The sequence below is a fragment of the Cynara cardunculus genome (genome assembly GCF_001531365.2).
Source record: "Cynara cardunculus var. scolymus isolate 2C chromosome LG 5, CcrdV1, whole genome shotgun sequence".
Taxonomy (NCBI): domain Eukaryota; kingdom Viridiplantae; phylum Streptophyta; class Magnoliopsida; order Asterales; family Asteraceae; genus Cynara; species Cynara cardunculus.
Genome location: NC_037532.1, coordinates 7,011,882 through 7,030,956, shown reverse-complemented (window position 1 = coordinate 7,030,956; position 19,075 = coordinate 7,011,882). Strand labels below are relative to the sequence as shown.

At 32.5% G+C, this 19,075-nt stretch overlaps 2 protein-coding genes across 2 annotated transcripts; both read right to left on the bottom strand.

Annotated features, from left to right (window-relative positions):
• Positions 1 to 429: 429 nt before the first annotated feature.
• LOC112513231 (nascent polypeptide-associated complex subunit beta-like) lies at positions 430 to 4,032 on the bottom strand. Its single transcript, XM_025119434.1, has 6 exons — positions 3,947 to 4,032; positions 2,830 to 2,897; positions 1,470 to 1,618; positions 1,322 to 1,378; positions 946 to 984; positions 430 to 852 (listed from the first exon to the last, which is right to left on the bottom strand). The coding sequence occupies exons 2-6, from the start codon at positions 2,895 to 2,897 to the stop codon at positions 677 to 679; spliced, it is 489 nt and encodes a 162-aa protein (XP_024975202.1). The 5' UTR covers positions 3,947 to 4,032; the 3' UTR covers positions 430 to 676.
• A 2,913-nt stretch (positions 4,033 to 6,945) lies between these two features.
• Positions 6,946 to 14,322, bottom strand: LOC112512049 (probable galactinol--sucrose galactosyltransferase 2). The gene is made up of 14 exons (XM_025117841.1): positions 14,019 to 14,322; positions 11,238 to 11,460; positions 10,822 to 11,066; positions 10,604 to 10,694; positions 10,351 to 10,399; positions 10,166 to 10,257; positions 9,933 to 10,040; positions 9,722 to 9,838; positions 8,682 to 9,234; positions 8,372 to 8,439; positions 8,153 to 8,287; positions 7,790 to 8,007; positions 7,584 to 7,672; positions 6,946 to 7,500 (listed from the first exon to the last, which is right to left on the bottom strand). Exons 2-14 carry the CDS (start codon positions 11,426 to 11,428, stop codon positions 7,159 to 7,161), a joined length of 2,298 nt encoding a protein of 765 aa, XP_024973609.1. The 5' UTR covers positions 11,429 to 11,460; positions 14,019 to 14,322; the 3' UTR covers positions 6,946 to 7,158.
• Positions 14,323 to 19,075: the final 4,753 nt, after the last annotated feature.

Sequence of the window (19,075 nt, the reverse complement as noted above, 5' to 3'; positions counted from 1 at the left end):
TTACGGTTTTCATCCCTATGGTTTGCAATTCATTGTTATTTTCGTCCTTAGGGTAACTTCATCAATAGTTTACCGTTAAATACGATGAACGGAAACAACAATGAATTGTAAACCACATGGAAAAAACAACAATGAATTGTAAACCATCAGGACGAAAACCATAATTTCGAAAACACAAGAACGAAAATAGTAAATTTAAACAAACCATAGGGACGAAAAATGTAGTTCACCCTAAAAAGATTAACTAAAGACTAACTACTCATTGGTAACTAGGTTCCAGTATTATCCCACACAGAGGTAGAGTCTAGCGGGTAAAACACGTGATATTTCTGTCGTCTGCTCCAAAGAGTAAGAGCGGTTGTTTCCATCAAACTTGGCTGTTAGCAAGTTGTATGCAACTTCAGTCACACAGAAATTATGAAACATTGATTTAGCACAAAATGACTTTTTCAGCACTGCAACTGTTTTGTAGGACTAAATACTTCATGATACAAACTGCAAATAAAAAGAGAACTCAAGAGCAACCTGATATGGTTGGATGGGAGGTGTTTTCGGATTTAAAAGCAAAAAGAAGGACCAAATCATCTTAAATGTTCCTATTTGTTTCTTTTTTTAAAGAGAAAAGAACATGTAGTGCTGCAAATGAAAACAGTAACCTGGTCCATTTGAAAAGTCCCTATGACTTTGGTTCTTCCTCGGCCGCAGCAGCTTCAAAAGTTTCGCCTGCCACAAGTTCTGGGACTTCATCGTCATCCTCTTCGGCTGTTTTAGCAGCCGTACCTTCACCGGCACCTGGTGTCTGTTTCTGGAACTGCTCGGCTAACTTTCTCAAGTTATCCAAGTTATCGGGCCCTGCACAAGATGATCAACAGGAAATGTTATCTTAATTTGTTTCTAAATCAGAATGAAGTCGTCAAAAAAAAGAATCGAAAGTTTTACACATACCTAACTGGTTGAGAATGCCCGGGAGAATGTCCTGCAATTCTGAAGAACCATGAAAATGAAAATTGCAATTATGGGTAAGAGATTGATAGGAATGATTTAAAAGTTAAGTACTTGGAGTAGAAAACCAAGAAAAGTCGAACTGATGTATCCCATTTGTACAGATTTCAAATTTTTTTGTAAATGAGTTAAGTAGCCAAGATATGTGCATAACTTATTTTTCCTCAAAGCCAGAAGGGTATAAAAATATTGCTTTGCATGATATTAAGTCTCAGGCACGAGCCAGTACACTTGGTACCCATATATCACATTATAAAACACAAATCGAGAAGAAATATAAATGTGCATACAGGAAAAAGATTAGGTATAGAAAAAGTACTCTTTGTTTGGGGAGAACCACTAACGACCCAAGTGTTGGCAGCAATGGAGGCTTGAACTGAGACAAAAACGAAAGAACAATGCTCCTGTGTCATAAAAGACCAAAAAAAACCAGGAATACTATAGAACCGATTAGCAAAAGGCGATACCTTTGGGGTTCAAAAACTGGATAACTGTCTCATCCTTAAAAATGTTAACTTCCTCAATTTGTGGGATTGCATTTACCCCTATTCTTTTCAAAGTGCTTTGCAGCCTTTTGTCGTCTGTAGTGGTTGTTTTATGCACAGCCTTCTTCTTTCTGCACGTCAAAGTCACACCACAACTTAGACTAGATCAACCAAACATGCAAATGAATGTCCTATATGCATCCAAATAGTTTCAGAAATAACCTCACCAGAAGGGAGCAATAATAAAGCAAAAATAACCTTGATAATATAATTGCTATCATATGCTATTTTAAAAATGGTGACAAGCACAAGCATTTTAGAATATATATATGTAGGGTTGGCTCTGCTGAGAAGGAAAGTTAAGATGAGAAGCGTAAGAAGAGATCTCCACCCTTAGATGCACATTAAGAAGAGATGCACCTGATCAATCCCCGTATCAAACACGATTCATGGGTGGGTTTAAGATTGAAGATGATCAAGGATCCAGATCTCTTCTTACACTTCTCACCTTAACTCTCTTTCTCACACGATCCTTCGTCTATATATATATATATATATATAACTCTAGGAGTCTATTAATAGTACTGTAGTAGGCAAGTCTTCAAGTTGAAGTGGTAAACAGGTAGTATTCCAATAGAAAAGGCTATCTTTGTCAATCTCCTGGATAGTGGTTATTGACTAAAAGATGTAGAACCTACTGATGAGTCGGATAATATTTCAACCTCCATAATATTTCAAGTTTAACATGCATGACTCTGTTAAGATGTCATCTCCTTCTATTGTAACATGCTCATAACATGTCAGCCCTCATGCTGATCTTTTCCGAAAACCTTCCTGTGGTAAAGCATGTGTAAGCCCGCATTGGATTAACCTTCATCTTCGTCTGGTTAATAGTTCGTACATCCAATCTATAGATCACCCTCATAAACTTCAGGTATGATTTCAAAAGTTAAATTATAGAACTGCTCATAAACTTTTTATCATATAGTTCTTTAAAAGATTGAATAAGTTACCAATCAACAGATAATCATTTTTGTGCCGAGTGTTAAATATATGCACATCTAACCAAGAGGTGTTCTCTAATCTACCACAAGTAAAGTTCATTATTGCAACAAACAGAAAGCTTGTAGAAAGCCAGCCTTGTATGGTAGCAAAGCCATATGAAGCTTATCGGCATATTGTTCTGCTAGTTAATCGTTTGATTTACTGTAAAAAGCCAAAACAATGGAATCGTCTTTGTGAACTTCATGAAACATTCACTCCTGATTCCTGAATGTGTTTACAAGATATAACAATAACATACACACATCTAAAGTACACAAGCATAAGAAGAAAAAGAAACCTTCTGACACTACCCTTCCCACCAGTGCGAACAGCACCAGCCATCTTCATTAGCTTTTCTACATTCATCTGCCACAAGAACCAAAAAAGAAAGAGATGATGATGTATTCTGATATTTATGAATGGAAAATTATCAGTATGTTGATTTGAAGAGGCTAGCTTGGCATGTGGGTGTTTTGAAATATGATCTTCGGCTATTCACAATGAACAAACAATAGAAGTAAATATATCTTCTTCCACATTAACATGTGGAGAAAAAATGGCTTGTTGGATAACAAACATAAACGGCACCAACAGATCACTCCTAATCCTGAATCAAACATACATAAACCCAACATTGTAGCAAAGCATGAAGAAAAATGTTTTACATTCAATTGACTGTTTTATACAAAAAAAAAACATGACTTCATTAAAGGTTGAAAGTTAAACAAAAGATACATGCAAAGCACCTAACAAATTGTGGTATTCCACTCAAGAGCATCAAAACAACTTATAATATGTAGAAAATAAAAAAGAAAACTCAAATATATACTCTGCATCTTTCCTTGTTCCATCTTATGAGAAACATATCATAACATGCATGGGCAAAGAGGGTTTTTAACAGGAAAACTATACTATTACCAGTAACAAATTAATTCCTACACTGCAATTTGACAATAGACACCTAATGAGATGAAGACAAGCAACAACTTCATTAATGTCTCGAATTGATGGTGGGAGTAATGAAAACCATGCGACTAATTTAACTTCTGAGCTTCACACATACAAATGAAAAAATTGCTTGAGGTTTGAATTCAAGTTGCGAAAGCTTTCTTAGCAACAAATCTTGGTCCATTCCCAGTTATGACTCATGTATAAAAATTTCTACATATGCACCCAATGACAAGCTGATTGCAGAGGTCCGTGACAAACGAACGTGTAATCGATTTTCACCATCGCATCTCCATTAGATAATCAAGCTACAAACTCGCATCCTTAAGATGTTTAGATTGTTATGCCAAGAGACCATTACCAGACAACTTATACTGACGATATGCATATAAAAAAGGAACAAGTAAAAGATCATCTAATTCGTTTAGCCTAAGAAATAATAAAGTGGCGAGATGAAATCCATGTACCTTGGCGGCGTCGATCGGAGAAACGAGCGGTGGTCGGAAAGTGCGAGAGAAAGCAAGAGATGGATAGATAGATATAATGGATAAAACCCTAGATCACTACAAGTCGATTCTGTTATTACTTTGTAGCAAGTTTGATCCCCTATTTATGAGTCAATTGCATAATCAGTCCCCAAAGTTTCCACCAAAGTTGAAATCCAAGTTCTGAATCACCTTTTGGTAATTCCTGCCAAACCTTTTCTTCTTGATCGGTTGTTTTTTCTTATGCATGAATTATGTTATATACAATTTCGTCTTTTGACATGTTAAATATGAGATTTTGAACAGAACTTTTGAAATTTTGGGACCCAAATTTACATATGTTTAAGGTCTTTTTATCAACCTATGTAAAATCATAGCCGAAATTATTTAGTCAAACCATTAATGATTTGGTTTTATGTTCAAATTATTAATGGTTTAGGTTTAGTTTCAGATTGTTAATCGTTAGGTTTAGCCCATTTTTATTCTTAACATATATTTTATGTCAATTGATTTATACAATGTAATCAAAAGTTTTGGATGTACAGGGCCTCCAAAAAGATTGGAACGCCCCTGGTTATATATATATATATATATATATATATATAAGGTTGGGTTCACGTGAGACCAAGGGTTTTTCTTGAGACCCATAAGACCAATTTATGTTTATTGATCAACTTTATAAACTAATGATCTAATGGTCTAAAGTTGTACGGTGACAATTTTCTAATTATTGACAAGTCTTGTGGCAATTTTGTGATTATGAATGTTGAGATTGTCAATCTAATACAAGGGTTGAGAATTGGTCTTACGGGTCTCACGGAAAACCATTGGTCTCATATGATCTCAAGTGTGTGTGTGTGTTTATATATATATAATATATATAGGGTATATTTCAAATACAACCATGTCCATTTATACAACCAATGCAACCTAATTAATTGAGATATTTTTGGAAACGATGAGAGTTCATTTATTATGATTTAAATATTTATGGAATATAAATAGGGTTCATTAATTATGATCAATACTTTATATAGGAAACAATCAAAACTTCTATGAAATCACATATTAATCAAATGAAATAGACGGTTGAGATTTGGTTGTATTGGTTGCATAAATATCAAGAGTTGTATAATAACCAACCTCTCTCTCTCTCTCTATATATATATATATATATATATATATATATATATATATATATATATATATGGTCATTTCCTTTTTTAACCAAATAATGAGTGTTAACTTTGTTGACCAATCTTATCTATCCAAAATATTAAACACGTATCATCCACAGTGTTCAACGGTAATCAAAATCTTATTTAGTGAAACAGATCAATTTTCACAACAAAAAAATTCATATACATGTGTTGTTCATCGTTGAACAATTTGAAGTCTTTCACCGTAAAATTACATGGAGAATTTGAAAGAAAATGCATTTTTACACAATCTTCAAGTTTCTACACATGAGTTCACTTATGAACATGTTGAATACCCCAATCTTCACGACTATCGCAAAGGGGTTTGGAAAATTATATCCACTAAATTCCAGCCTAGTGGTAAAGGCTTGAGCATGGCATAGTCATGAACCCGAGTTCGAGCCCTGGGAGGGGAGTGTTGGCGACATTTAAGTGGGGCCATGTTTAGCCTCCAAATTTGCCGGGGATTAGTCGGGCTTTGGCCCGGACACCCTTACAAAAAAAAAATTTATTTGAAACTGCAAAATTTTAAGAATGAAATATAAATCATGGATGAAATATACGATCAAATAAATTTGAGATGTAGGGAAACATACGGATGAAAGGCAAGAAAACGAAAAATTAAGGAGAGAAATAATTAAAGTCTCACCCAGAAGTATCTATGAGATAATTAAGGAGAGAAACTATCAAACAATGATGTTATTAAATTAAAATATCTATTTATTTTTAATTTCTTTAAAATGACATAAACACCCTCCCCTTAATAAAGAAACGTGGATGAAACCATATAAATTGGTGAAATGTGATTGGCCCAATAAGGTTAACAAAGTTAATGCTAATGTAGAATATGACTATATATATATATATATAGTCATATATATATATATATATATACACACACACGAGCTTAACATGGCTTTGGTACCATGCAAGGCCACATTCTGCAAGCTTTTTGTTTGTTGCGATGATATATCATATGATAAACACCTCGTGATTAGATTTGCATCACTCATACGAACGATGATTTGTCATTTTGCCAAGCTAGTTGGGGAATGCTAATAATCACTTGTTCAATCTTTAAAAGAATTATATGGTAAAAAGGTCAAAAAAAAAGCTTACAGAAATGTAAACCGGTTTAAATCTACCATATGAGCAGCTCTGTAATTTCACATAAATGTAAAAGGCATTCTTAAGCAACAAGAACATATAAAGAACTTGAAATATTTTGCAAACCTATGGCTTCTAGACATGCTTTCCAAATCTTTTGCAAGTCGGGGGGTATTTTTGGGAAGTCTCTGTCTCTTGAGGCAAAGAAAAGGTTTGCATGAAGTTACCTCCAGATCTTACTTTCGGGTGAGTTATACTGGGTTATTTTGGTTTGATAAAGAACTTGAATTTTATACTAGTTGAATAATTATGTCTCGGTTAACGTGGGTCCTTTTTTACTAGCTGAATAATTATGTCTCGGTTGATAAAGTAATAACTAGTTAGGTAAGTGTAAAACTTCCATTGGTTTTCGTGTTCCCATTAAGAAAGAAAATTTAAACGACATTTGTTGTCGATCTTTAACAGGTCATGATAACTTGGATAACTTTAGGAAGCTGGCAGAGCAGTTCCAGAAGCAAACACCAGGTGCTGCTGCTACAACAAAAGTCGATGACGATGATGCAGTCCTGGAACTTGTGGGTTAGAAACTTTTGAAGCGGCTGCCGAGGAGGGACAGAAACCTTAAAAATACTTTGCTAATTGCTTTGTTACATGTTAATAGACTTCAGAACTTTCTAGAAGTGATTGATGTTCTTTTGTTCTTGAGAAATTTCTTTAGATTCGACAACACATGTTTCATGCCTAATTGCGATTATAAATAGATTCAAAATAGTTTACCCATTTGACCAATGATTATATGTAATTGATAACCAGCCAATAACAATCATTGATGTTTTACTAATAACTCCGATTACGAAGAATGATATCCAACTCGTTATTTCTTGTAAATTAAACTACGATCTCGATGCACCACTTGTACATCTCCTCTTGAGGCACTGGAATCATAAATGTTGCTAATCCCCTTGCAGAATCATAGATGAAGTCGGTGTCGATGCCATCCATGGTGCATTTGAGAGGGCATTGAGATGAATAGAATCCAAATCGACCACATCCTCTGACTTTTAATGCAACTGTGGCAGTCACTGGTCGGTTTTCAGTTGTAAAAGTGGAGTGGTCAATATAGTGTTGAGCGTTTGAAGGTAAATGGACTTGGAATTGCTCCACTGCACCACCGCTATTGAACATGTCGAGCAAACCTATGGGTGCAACAACGATGTTTTCTGCTATCTCCTGTTGAAATAGATTTCGATAAGTTTGAGTTCGTTTTTCGTTTTTTTTTTTTGTTAGGGATATTGGTTAGAAGAAATACTTACCTTCAGAGGACAGAAATGAAATAGTTCATATTCGAGGACCTTGAGTGTTACAGGCAACGACACGCCTTTTGGTAACCGAATTACCTCCCCTGCGATACAAATGGACAGATGTAGGTTATGTCGAGTATTCGAGATAAATGTGAACTACCCTTTTTCACAGTTTAAAACCAAAATCAAACAAACTCAGTATATCCCAGGTGCATTACCTGATCTTTGACAATAGACAACTGTTTCCCCATGCCAGTCCGGACCAGCTACTTGAGTTAATGCATCCACATCGGTGGATTGTACAGAAGCAGTAAGAATACCAGGAGATGAATCATGGATGCGGGTTTTCTTTTCGATTTTGCACCAACCAGCACCCTGGCAGTTGAATACACCCACCACGCCGTTGCACTTATTCACATTCCAAATTTTAAGCAGGCTGTGGAAACATAAGGGTGATAGTCAAGATTCATCCGGACTATTTATTCAGCTCAACTACTTAAGCTTAATCTATACGGTACTTAATTGAAAAAACAACCAAACAACACCTAAGACACGTAAGAGATAGGAATAAAACGCGAGACCTGACTCCGTCTCTAGCTGGATCGGCAAAGAGGCAATCGAGTGTGGGTCTTCCAGGCAATTGGGCACGAAGGACTGATCCATCAGGGAGAACCAACTTCTTTAATAGGTTGAAGTTGTGGTTCCCAGGCTTGTCGCTACCCAGAGAGAACAAAAGTGAGTTCAATGAGTTTTGTGGCTGAATAAGGTCAAGAAAAAGAATAAGAAATGTAAACAAATACCTAACATAGATAGGACATCCACCAATTGATCGAGCTGCAGCATGATAGTCAGCAGCTGGATGAAGACTCTGAAAAAAATTAGGTTAGCTTAAAAACGTTCTGCCACATTCAATTCAAAATATTTAGGGCCCGTTTACTAAACACTTATTATCTCTTACCGGCTATCCGGTGAGAGAAGACGTTTTTTACCAACAATTTTCCTTAGGCTGACCGAGAATCTTAGAGGGCGGGGACTCTTACTCGGTCAGCAGTTACCCAGTTTGAGTTGGTAAACGGTCCCTTAATAATTACTATGAGCCAGTATACTTACATGGAACATGTCCCAATCAGGTTGCATAAATTCCCCAAGAAATAATGTGTTATAGGCCACAGAAGAAATGTGAATGGTGTGAGAAGCAGGGTCATGAGGGTAGAAATCATCTGAGGCTCTGATGATTGCGGTTTGTTTGGCGCTGTAAAGCCCATCGGTATTATGACACATACAAGCAATACATCCATTATCTTTGAAATTCTTCGCAATTGAAGCTTCAAGAGCCTGCACGTAGCTTCTGGTAAGAGAGACTCGACCGCCATGGCCAGCCCCAAGGGTTTCTATTATATTTTGAACATCGACTTTGACTCCATCAACTCCACATGATGCAAGATATGCGTGGAGCTCATTGTAGAAGTTGAAAACCTTTCTAGGGTGAACCAGACCCAGGCCATGAACCGAAAGGCTGTCCATGACGATATCTGGCTGGTTTCCTTGTACACCTGGAGATTGAATGGGGTATGCGAGGGCAGGGTCATAATGTTCCATACCAGCAACGGTTGGGTTGACACCACCCCAGTAGCCTGCTAGAGCATGCCAAACATATACATACCTGTGATGACCCATGTCAGATTGGATATTTGAACATTCTTTTCAAATGCACATTAACATAGATAGTTTTTACTTGTAGTTTTTAATTTCTTTTTTACTATAAGTTTGTGCAAAAAAAGGGTTTTTTTTTACCAGTAATGCCTAGAGCCCTGTACGACGAGTATCATGTGAGACAAATCAAGTATAAAGTCGCTTGCTAAATAGCAGGTCTAAGAGCCTGGTGCTCACAAAAGGCCTAATACACAAAGGAATTGTAACTCTCAAGCCATTGCTAGTTTTTGCATGTCTACCACCCGGAACCAAACCCTAGTTGCACTAAATGCTACACTTTTATGCGCAGTAACTCATTCGACACTCAAAAGATAAATATGTATTTTTCTTGGAAGAAAGGGAGGACCAATTATCACCTAACGCAAACGTTTGTATTCATAGGAATATAGGAATCAACAAAAGAGAATAAAAAAACAAATGTAGAGTGGTGAACATACTTGACATTGTGATGTTCCTTGGCTTCATCTACAACATGTTTCAAACCCGGGGGATGGTTATCTTTCTTCTTTTGGAATTTCTCGTTCTCTTTTATTCCTGTTAGTCTGTTTGCAAACCTGCAAGATTGAGGAAGAGACATAAATATTAATCAGAAGTATGCACAAAGATCTAATAACTTGTAGCAGACATTAAATTGAGAAGATTCCTTACTGTGCTCCTTCTTGAACTACAATGTTGGAGTCCTTGTTCTCGTTTCCAATTTGTTGCCAACCATCGTCTATGATGAGGAAGCGTGGTGGAGTCCCTCCCTTTGCTAAGCTGCAATAGTAACCAAGGACGTTCATTTGCATGCCTGGGTTCTCTTTATTTTCCAGAAATAACACTTAAATTCATACTTGATCTATACAGAGCCTAATGAAAAAAAGCAGCCCTTTGCTAATTACCTTTTGAGTCCTTCTTCAACACCTTCTGCGGTGACATCGGTGTAGAAAGCATCCCATGTGCACCATCCGAACAAGTTGAGTAATTTTGGTACCTATTATATCAACCAACAAGAGCCACATAAATGAGAAAATTAGATATAATCCTCATCTCATTCAGGGACTTGATATGGAGGGAGATTTCTTACCTTTTTCTTCTCACGGTGATGAAATGTTTGCATGTGATTCTCAACAGCCCTGTTCCACAGGCAGATTTAGATTACAAGTCAGGCAATAGGTCTTTTAAGTTTCAAATACCAAAGTAGTTTAGTTCTCATACAAACACAGATTATTGGAAAACCTATTAGTATGTCATCTTTTGCATCCTAAAAGCCAAGATCCTTTTTGGGAGTGATATACTAACAATGAAAAAGGCATAAGCAAGCTAGCAAGTGTACTTACTTGACAGCCTGCGTGATGACCTCAAAGGGATTTGTCCCAGCATGCATGTAGACAAGGTGGAGCCCTTGGTTGGTTTCAACTGCATGATCCCCTGGATAACAAGAATTATGCCATCAACTAGTTAATGCCTCAATTATTTGACTGAGAAAATGGAATTACTTGAGCTAGAAGGTAAAAATCCTACAATTAAGATACTTTTGTCAAGTTAAGGGACTAACCACTCTCGAGGCAAATCTCTAGTTCATTCTTGTCATTTCCCTGGAGGACAGCCCTGAACTGACCTTCCAGAAGAGGAAGGAATACGGTATATATTGTGGGACTATTATCATTCTGGTTTTCATTGTTGTCTTTACTCTCGACAAGCATAAATTGAGTCTCTAAAGGAATATCCTTTCCACACGTTCCCATTCTCTGAGTCATCCACCATAACTTGAAACGGAAGCAACACATAAATCGAAGATCCCTGTTACAAAATCATTAAGAACTTTAGATTTTTGTCGGATCTTCTCAGTATCTGCTTAATGCCCAAATAATCCAGAACTTCAAAAGATTCCTAAAACTAATCATACGATTTATATTTTATAGAACCTCCAACATGATAGTAATTAAATTATAAACAGAGTTTGTAGCTTACTCTAACACTCCCACAGGGAAAACATGGAGACTTTTGCTATTTGAAGATGTTGCACCAATGAATGCACCGGTTATGAGTCCTGAACCTGCTCCTGGAGTCAGCACGATGTTCTCTGGCACACCTTTAAGTATAGTTTTCCCATGGACCACAAGGTTGCCACCATCAATGGAGATCTTGGGTGTAATTGTCATCTTTACGAACGTTAATACTGTCCTACGATAAACTACATACAAAACGAAAAACCATAAGCACATGATATTTCTTAAGGCATGACAAATGCCATAAACAGATCCAAACGCTACATTTGATCACAAATTCTGACATCCAAGGATTATAATTGCATTCCATTTTTATGTGAATGGTAAAACGATATTTTTAAACTTGTAAGGTTGACCAATAGTTCCACGAAGGGAATATTAGCAGTGTTTCATTCAACTTGTTAAAGAAAACTACTAGTGGCGGACTAATGATTTTTGTCAAACGGATGCACCTTTAAATGTTTGTAAAGTCGCTCTTATGTGTCTTTAACCAAATTCCGCCTAGTGGTGTAAAAAAAATCCGTTGAACTGCTCAAATCGGTTGAACCAAGTCAAACCGGACCATTTTTGATGGTTTGAGCGGTATGGCGGTCTGACTTGGTTTGAAAAATAGCCAAACCAGACGGTCCAATCCGGTCCGGTCTATGGTATATATACACACACACACACATATATACATACTAGAAGAGTACTCGCGCAATGCAGCGAGACACATCTCGATTTTAAAGTTATATTTTATTATTTGTCTCTGTCGATGTTATGATACAATTTTATTATTTTTAAGAAAGCAATAATGATTTTATTTTTGAATAAAATATAAATTTGAAGATATCATAAAAAATTTAAAAAATATATATCAATGTTAATATGAAATCAACTAAAAGTTTTCATTTTTTATGTAATTTCTTTAATTTATTTTTTAATAAAATAATTTATTTTTGGTTTAATAATATAATATTTTATAAAGATAATAATTAATTATTCTATTAGAACTCAATGATTATCCTAATTATATTTTAGATTTTTTATATTTAAAATGAAATGTTTATCCGCAGTTAGTTACACAAATTCATACATGAAGCTTTAATAAGTTGTATTAACGCACAATCCACTTGCAATCTTGGATTTTAAGTAATATGCATTAATAAACACTATTTTACGCATAAAAAGTGGTTTTTAAAAGTTTTTGTCAAATGTTTTATATATAGTATAGATATAGATTATGTATTTTTAAGAAAGCAATAATGATTTTATTTTTGAATAAATTATAAATTTGAAAATACCATAAAAATTTGAAAAAAAATATATCAATGTTAATATCAAATCAACTATTTAGAAGTTCTCATTATTTATGTAATTTCTTTAATTTATTTTTTATTATAATTTAATTTAAGTTTAATAATAAAATGATTTATTTTTGGTTTAATATTATAAATTTTATAAAGATAATATTTAAGTATTATGTTAGGATTTAATGGTTATCCTAATTATACTTTAGATTTTTTATTTTTAAAATGAGATGTTTATCCTGTATTTGATTATGTTTATCTGCAGTTAGTTATGCGAATTCAGATTGAAGCTTTAATAAGTTGTACTTACGCACAATCTACTTGCAATCTTGAGTTTTAAGTAATATGCATTAATAAACAGTACTTTACACATAAGAAGCGGTTTTTAAGAGTTTTTGTCAAATACTTTATAATATATTATATATATATATATATATATTTAGTATAGCCCAAATTTTTTAACTAATAGCAAACATAAAGCCTAAACACTACACTTTGTTTGGTCAAGAACTCAACATTTAAAAAGATGCTCACTATGGAGCCGTGGGCTCAGGCACATAGCTTTGTTTGCTTACTAATATTTATTTGTTTTGGATCGTTTAAATTTTGGACTTGAGTGTTTGTTTATTATATTTATTTGTTCGGATATTTTATTTTGTTAAAATGGATATCTAATTTAAAATTATAAATTATATATGTTTTTTAAGTTTCATTTTTAAAGCCATAAAAGGCCTAAACCGCCTATCGGTCAAATCAAACTGATTTTTTTGTGGTCTGATTTGACTGGTCTGAACATTTGATGTCAAACCGTTGGTTGATTTCAAGGGATTCTTTCAAGTTTTTTGGTTAATTTCAATGGATTTTTATGGTTTCTCGGTTGATTCGAGTGAATTTTTTGGTTTTCTTGATTGACATCCAAGAAATTTTTTCAGCATTTTGGTTAATTTCGAGATATTTTTTTTTAGTAAAAACTAACACAAAAACTCAAAATAAACAGATAAATCATGTAATGAAATCAATGATATCATGGACCAAGCAAGCCAACTCACGTTATCACCCTCTATATATATATACTCCCTTATCCCACATCGACTATCTAAAGGGATTCAACCTCATGACCACCTATATATAAATAGCAATTCTAAGGAATATAGCTTTGCGTTGAACTAATTGAAATATCCTTAGTAGGAACACCTATCAAAATTAAGCGCCGAAATTTATCTGATTCAGCAATAATTTTCGAGACTACAGGATGCATTAATTGCGTCGATAGTATTCGACGCCATCACCTCCGAATCAGTTAGAAAAGCAAAACCAAAGAGCAGGATAATCAAGCTGACGTACAACGCAGAAGTTCAAAACTTCTGATAAAAAAATGATTGCAGTTCAAATCATAATCAGCTAAACACAATACTAACTACTCAAGAATCCTAATTACCCAACATAAAACTCACCTTGAAAACAGCTGATTTTCCTGTAATTCTCGAACTGAGCTCCCAGATTACGATCAAAACCTCTGCTTACGATTCTCAACCGATCAACTCAGAAGAAGTGCACACCAGATATGGAAGTGCGAGCTTCAATGAGAGATTTGGAGGAGAAAGAAAACCAACGAGAAACGCTCAGCAGAAACCGCTTTATTTCACGTTAAAAAGTTGGAACATAGAGGATAAAGAAGAGCGAGGGGGTTTATATAGTCGAAGTTGGTGGTATGTATCAAACCAGATCATGCCACGTGTCAGACAGAAGATGGATGGTGGGTTTCCCTTCTCTTTTCCCAACAATGAATAGTTGGGGATCAGAACCATGTGAACCCGTATGACATTTCTGAACAATTTATAACTTTTAGGAGATTTAATTAATATATAATCTTTTAGTACGAGTTATAATATAACGGATAAGATGGATTGATCGATTACTGTAAGCAGCGGTTTACCAAATCTTTATTTGGGTAAGTGTTTAATTATCTTATCAGATACATACAAAAAAATCTTACACGATAAGAGTGAAGGCAAAAATCGAAAATTTTACCGGGTAAGTAAGAACGACAATTTTTACCATGGTTAGCGTTTATCAGGTAAATTGATGTATAAAATACTGTTTTAATGGACTAAAATCTTACCCTGTAAGTAAATGATAATGTTTAATTTTATCAGTAACCATGTTTGATGTGTTTTTCCCAACTATTTTAAAATATAAAGATTGATTTTGATATTATTTATAAAGTTCAAGCCTAAAATAATAAACTGATTCAATAATATTTAAATTAATTTAAAATTATAAAAAAATTTATTAGTAACTCACGAGTTTAAACATATAAAAAAATTACAATTCTACTTCTTTTTTTAATAATTTTATAAATAATTGATTTATTAAATAGTGTATGAAAAGAAAGCAAAAAAACTAATCATGATTAATTGGTTTTTAATGTGAGTTATTATTTAGTGACAGACATAAATAAATAACAATTGTGAAACATAACACTATATATATATATATATATATATATATATATATATATAGAGGTTATTATACAACCTTTGATATTTGTGCAACCAATACAACTCAATCTCAACCGTCCATTTCATTTGATTAATATGTGATTTCATAGAAGTTTTGATTGTTTTCTAGTATAAAGTGTTGATCATAATTAATGAACCATATTCATCTTCCATAAATATTCAAATCATAATAAATGAACTCTCATCATTTCCATAAATATTTCAATTTATTGGGTTGCATTGGTTTTACAAATACGATGGGTTGTATTTGAACCAAACTCTCTCTCTCTCTTTATATATATATATATATATATATAAAGAGAGAGGTGGTTTCATTTATAAAACCAATCATTAGTACAATACAAATAATACAAACCAATTTCAACTGTTCATCTAATCTAATAAATATCTGATTCAGTGAATATCTTGCTTATTACCTAATATAAGGCATTGATTATACTGAATGAACGCTTATAATCCTTCATAAATATTCAAATCGTAATAAATAAATTCTTATCATTTCTATAAACATCTCAATTAATATTTTGTATAATTTGTAGTAACTTGTTGAATTTGTAAAAGATCCCCCCCTTCTCTCTCTCTCTCTCTCTCTATATATATATATATATATATATATATATATATATATATTTATGTGTGTATACATTGGTATTTTGTGTTAATTTTTTATTTCATCAAATTCTCTAAAATAAAAGTAAGTAGAAGATCAATGATAAAAAATCTCCCATTCACATAAAAATAATTTCTTAAAAAAGAAAAATGATTTTTTTCCTACCAATAAAAATCTTTAAATTAAATATTATATAGACAAAAATAATATTTTATTAAATATTTATTGATAGTAATCTATAGCTAAGATAAAATCCTTTAATCTTCTTTCTAATTATCTATTTTAAATAATTAGATGAGTAATACAATTTTATAGGGTTTTGAAAAAAAGAAAATATTTTTATTTTTTAATAAAATATAAACATGAAGATACTATAAAATTAAAAAAAAATCATCAATATTATTAAATTTTATACATAATTTTTTTATTTTTCTAGAATTATTAAAAAATAATAATAATAGTCAAAATAAGACCTATCTATTTTTGCTAATTAGATATGTTTTATGTATAAAATTTATACAAAACTTGACTTTTTTATGTAAAGTCTAAAAGTTCGTTTTATTTATAAAAACGAACTTTATGTAAAGAAAAAAAAGTTAGATATGAAAAATATGGTAATCAATATTAAGAAAAGAAAACCAAAAATGGGTGCTTAGCTTGAAGACAGGTAAAGATTCTTAGTTTGTATCTTAAAGCTAAGGACCCATTTTTGGGAAGCTTCACATGTCTTCTTACAAAATCCATATTCACAACACCTGCATTCAGCACTTGTGACACATCCATTCAGATGACGCCGCGTAAGCATTTCATACCAATAGTCTTTTTCATCCAAGCCCCCGTGTCAACATCAACGTCGTCTCCACTCCCACCACTAAGGCTGTAAACGAACTGAACGTTCAGCGAACCGTTTGGCAGAAAGTTCGTTTATGTTCGTATATTTAATAAATGAACGAACATGAACAATTTTTTTGTTCGTTTAGTTAAACGAACGAACATAAACAAGAGTCTCGTTCGTTCATTTATGTTCGTGAACGTTCGTTTATATATTAAATTTAATATATAATATTTTATTTATATACTTTGAATTCAAATAATATTTATTTATGTTCGTTTAGCCCGTTCGTTTATGTTCGTTTGTTTACATTCGTTTAGCATGTTAACGAACGAACATAAACGAACACGAACACACCTTATTTCTAAACGAACGAATACAAACACAAAGATTTTCGTTCGTTTACCGTTCGTGTTCGTTCGTTTGTTCGATTAAGTTAAACGAACGAACATGAACAAACCTTCGTTCGTGTTCGTTCGGTTTGTTTACAGCCCTACCCACCACAACATTAAATTTATTTGATTTTTTAATGTTTATTTTATATTATAAATATAAAAAGATAAGTCTATAATAGATGTGTGTGTGATGAGAAACACATAAAATTGAATTTAATCCAACCCTTTAAAAACAGAAACAGGTCACGGCCAGCCCTGGTCACGTGCAGCTTGTGCGGTCATATAGGGCATCAAAGCCTAAAGGGGCATCAAACTGTCATTTGTTACTAGTTTTGAGTTTAATAATTTGGGATTTGGACAACTGAGCGTTAACTATAAAAACAGACCCAAAACCTAGTAGTGATGAATACTGAATGCACATCGTTGGAAAAAGTTGGAAAGTTATCTATATTAATTAATTTGTTTGTATAAGTTGAAAAAGTTTTTGTTAGAGAGAGTTTTCTCTCAGATGTGGGGAACGTTTATTTTGGTCGGAAGGGACATGTTTAGAAGGGAAAAAAAACTTGACTTTTTATATGAAGCTACCATAGAAGTTTACTAAATAAATCACTTTCTATATCATTAAGCCACTAAACAGTCGTGCATAATTGAGCGAATAAGCTGTTAGTTCCATTAAACTTATTAAGTTGCTAACAAATAGAACCTTAGCCTTTAGTCGTTACGCCTTAATTTTTGAGTTTTACTTTTTGCTTACTATGACAGCAATTTGGATGTAATTTACTATTTTAGTTAAAACTAATTATAATTTTTCTTGTTTTTTAAGTACCGTATATTGAAATAAAATTTCTATTTTGCTAATTTCAATTTGAAAAAGGGAAAACTGAAAAAAAAGAAAGCACGGTTTTAATCCAAGATTTATCCTTTCATCATTTTATATTTTATATTCGGGTTTTTGGTTTTTATGTCATTTCCTTGTATTTTTTTTATTATAATTAATAAAAATCAACTTGGGGCATATTTGTCTTTTTACTATTTGTCTTTTTTACTATTTAACCGACAATTATGACAATTATCAACTTCTTTTTTTTTTTTTTATATTGTTAATGTTAACCATTTAATTATGGAATTTTTTTTTTATTATTCTTGGATATTTTTATTTCTTTTTATCAGTGATTTAATTATGTCTATTTTTTGTAAATAAAATTAATAGATCCTGAAATAGGATGAATATCCCATGAAATTATGTTATGTGTTTTATTATTTCATATGAAAATTCATTTGTTTTATATATTTCTCATTTTAATGTAATTGTGTTATGAAATTGTTTAATTCTGATAAAATTGTTTCATGTAATTTTTTTCTTGATGAAATGTTTCATGTATTTATGTTTCTATATGGAAATTAAATTGTTTCATGTACTTTTCATCGTGATGGAATTGTTTCATAAGTCTACTTCTTGTTGTTTTATGAAATTGGTAACCGTAGTAGTGAAGTTTCAAGACTTTGATAAGCGTCCATATTTTTTGTGATTTAATCTATATACAACGAATAAGACTAATAATTTATGGACCATTTCACTCTTTCCAGAGTTTTTTCATTAAATAACCACATTAATTTTTTATGGACATTAATAGATGTAATTAGTTTTACTCGTTAATCTACAACTTAAATAAATATACAATTTTTTTACAAATAAGACGCTTACAAATGAAACCATATACATACATATATATATATATATATATATATATAAACGATCAAATGCAAATCACTTATATTTATACAAACCATGCGAACCACCCTCTTCCATCAGTTTTATTGTTTAATCTTATAAAAAAATTTCATGAAATTGTTTCATATAAAACTTTTTTTTGATGAAGTTGTTTCATATATGGTGATGAAATTAATATAATACTAATAAAATTTTAATGAAACTGTTTCATGTATTTCTCTAAAATTAATATAATAAAAATGATAATATCCATGATTAACATACTCCAAAATAAATATGATTAATCAACCTCTCATAATTACAAAATGAAAAATTATAATTAATTGAATAAGGCTTATACGAATAACGTGGTTTGCAAATTAAACATCATATATATATATATATATATATATATATATATATATATATATATATATAGAC

Coding starts and splice junctions, on each gene's coding strand:
- LOC112513231 (XM_025119434.1), bottom strand. CDS start 2,897: ATGAATGTAGAAAAGCTAATGAAGATGGCTGGTGCTGTTCGCACTGGT. Junction 985..1,321: donor TGGTTCTCCCCAAACAAAGA/GTACTTTTTCTA, acceptor ATGGTTCTTCAG/AATTGCAGGACATTCTCCCG. Junction 853..945: donor GGGCATTCTCAACCAGTTAG/GTATGTGTAAAA, acceptor CATCTTGTGCAG/GGCCCGATAACTTGGATAAC.
- LOC112512049 (XM_025117841.1), bottom strand. CDS start 11,428: ATGACAATTACACCCAAGATCTCCATTGATGGTGGCAACCTTGTGGTC. Junction 9,235..9,721: donor AAGGAACATCACAATGTCAA/GTATGTTCACCA, acceptor GGGTCATCACAG/GTATGTATATGTTTGGCATG. Junction 7,673..7,789: donor TGTCTATTGTCAAAGATCAG/GTAATGCACCTG, acceptor TTTGTATCGCAG/GGGAGGTAATTCGGTTACCA.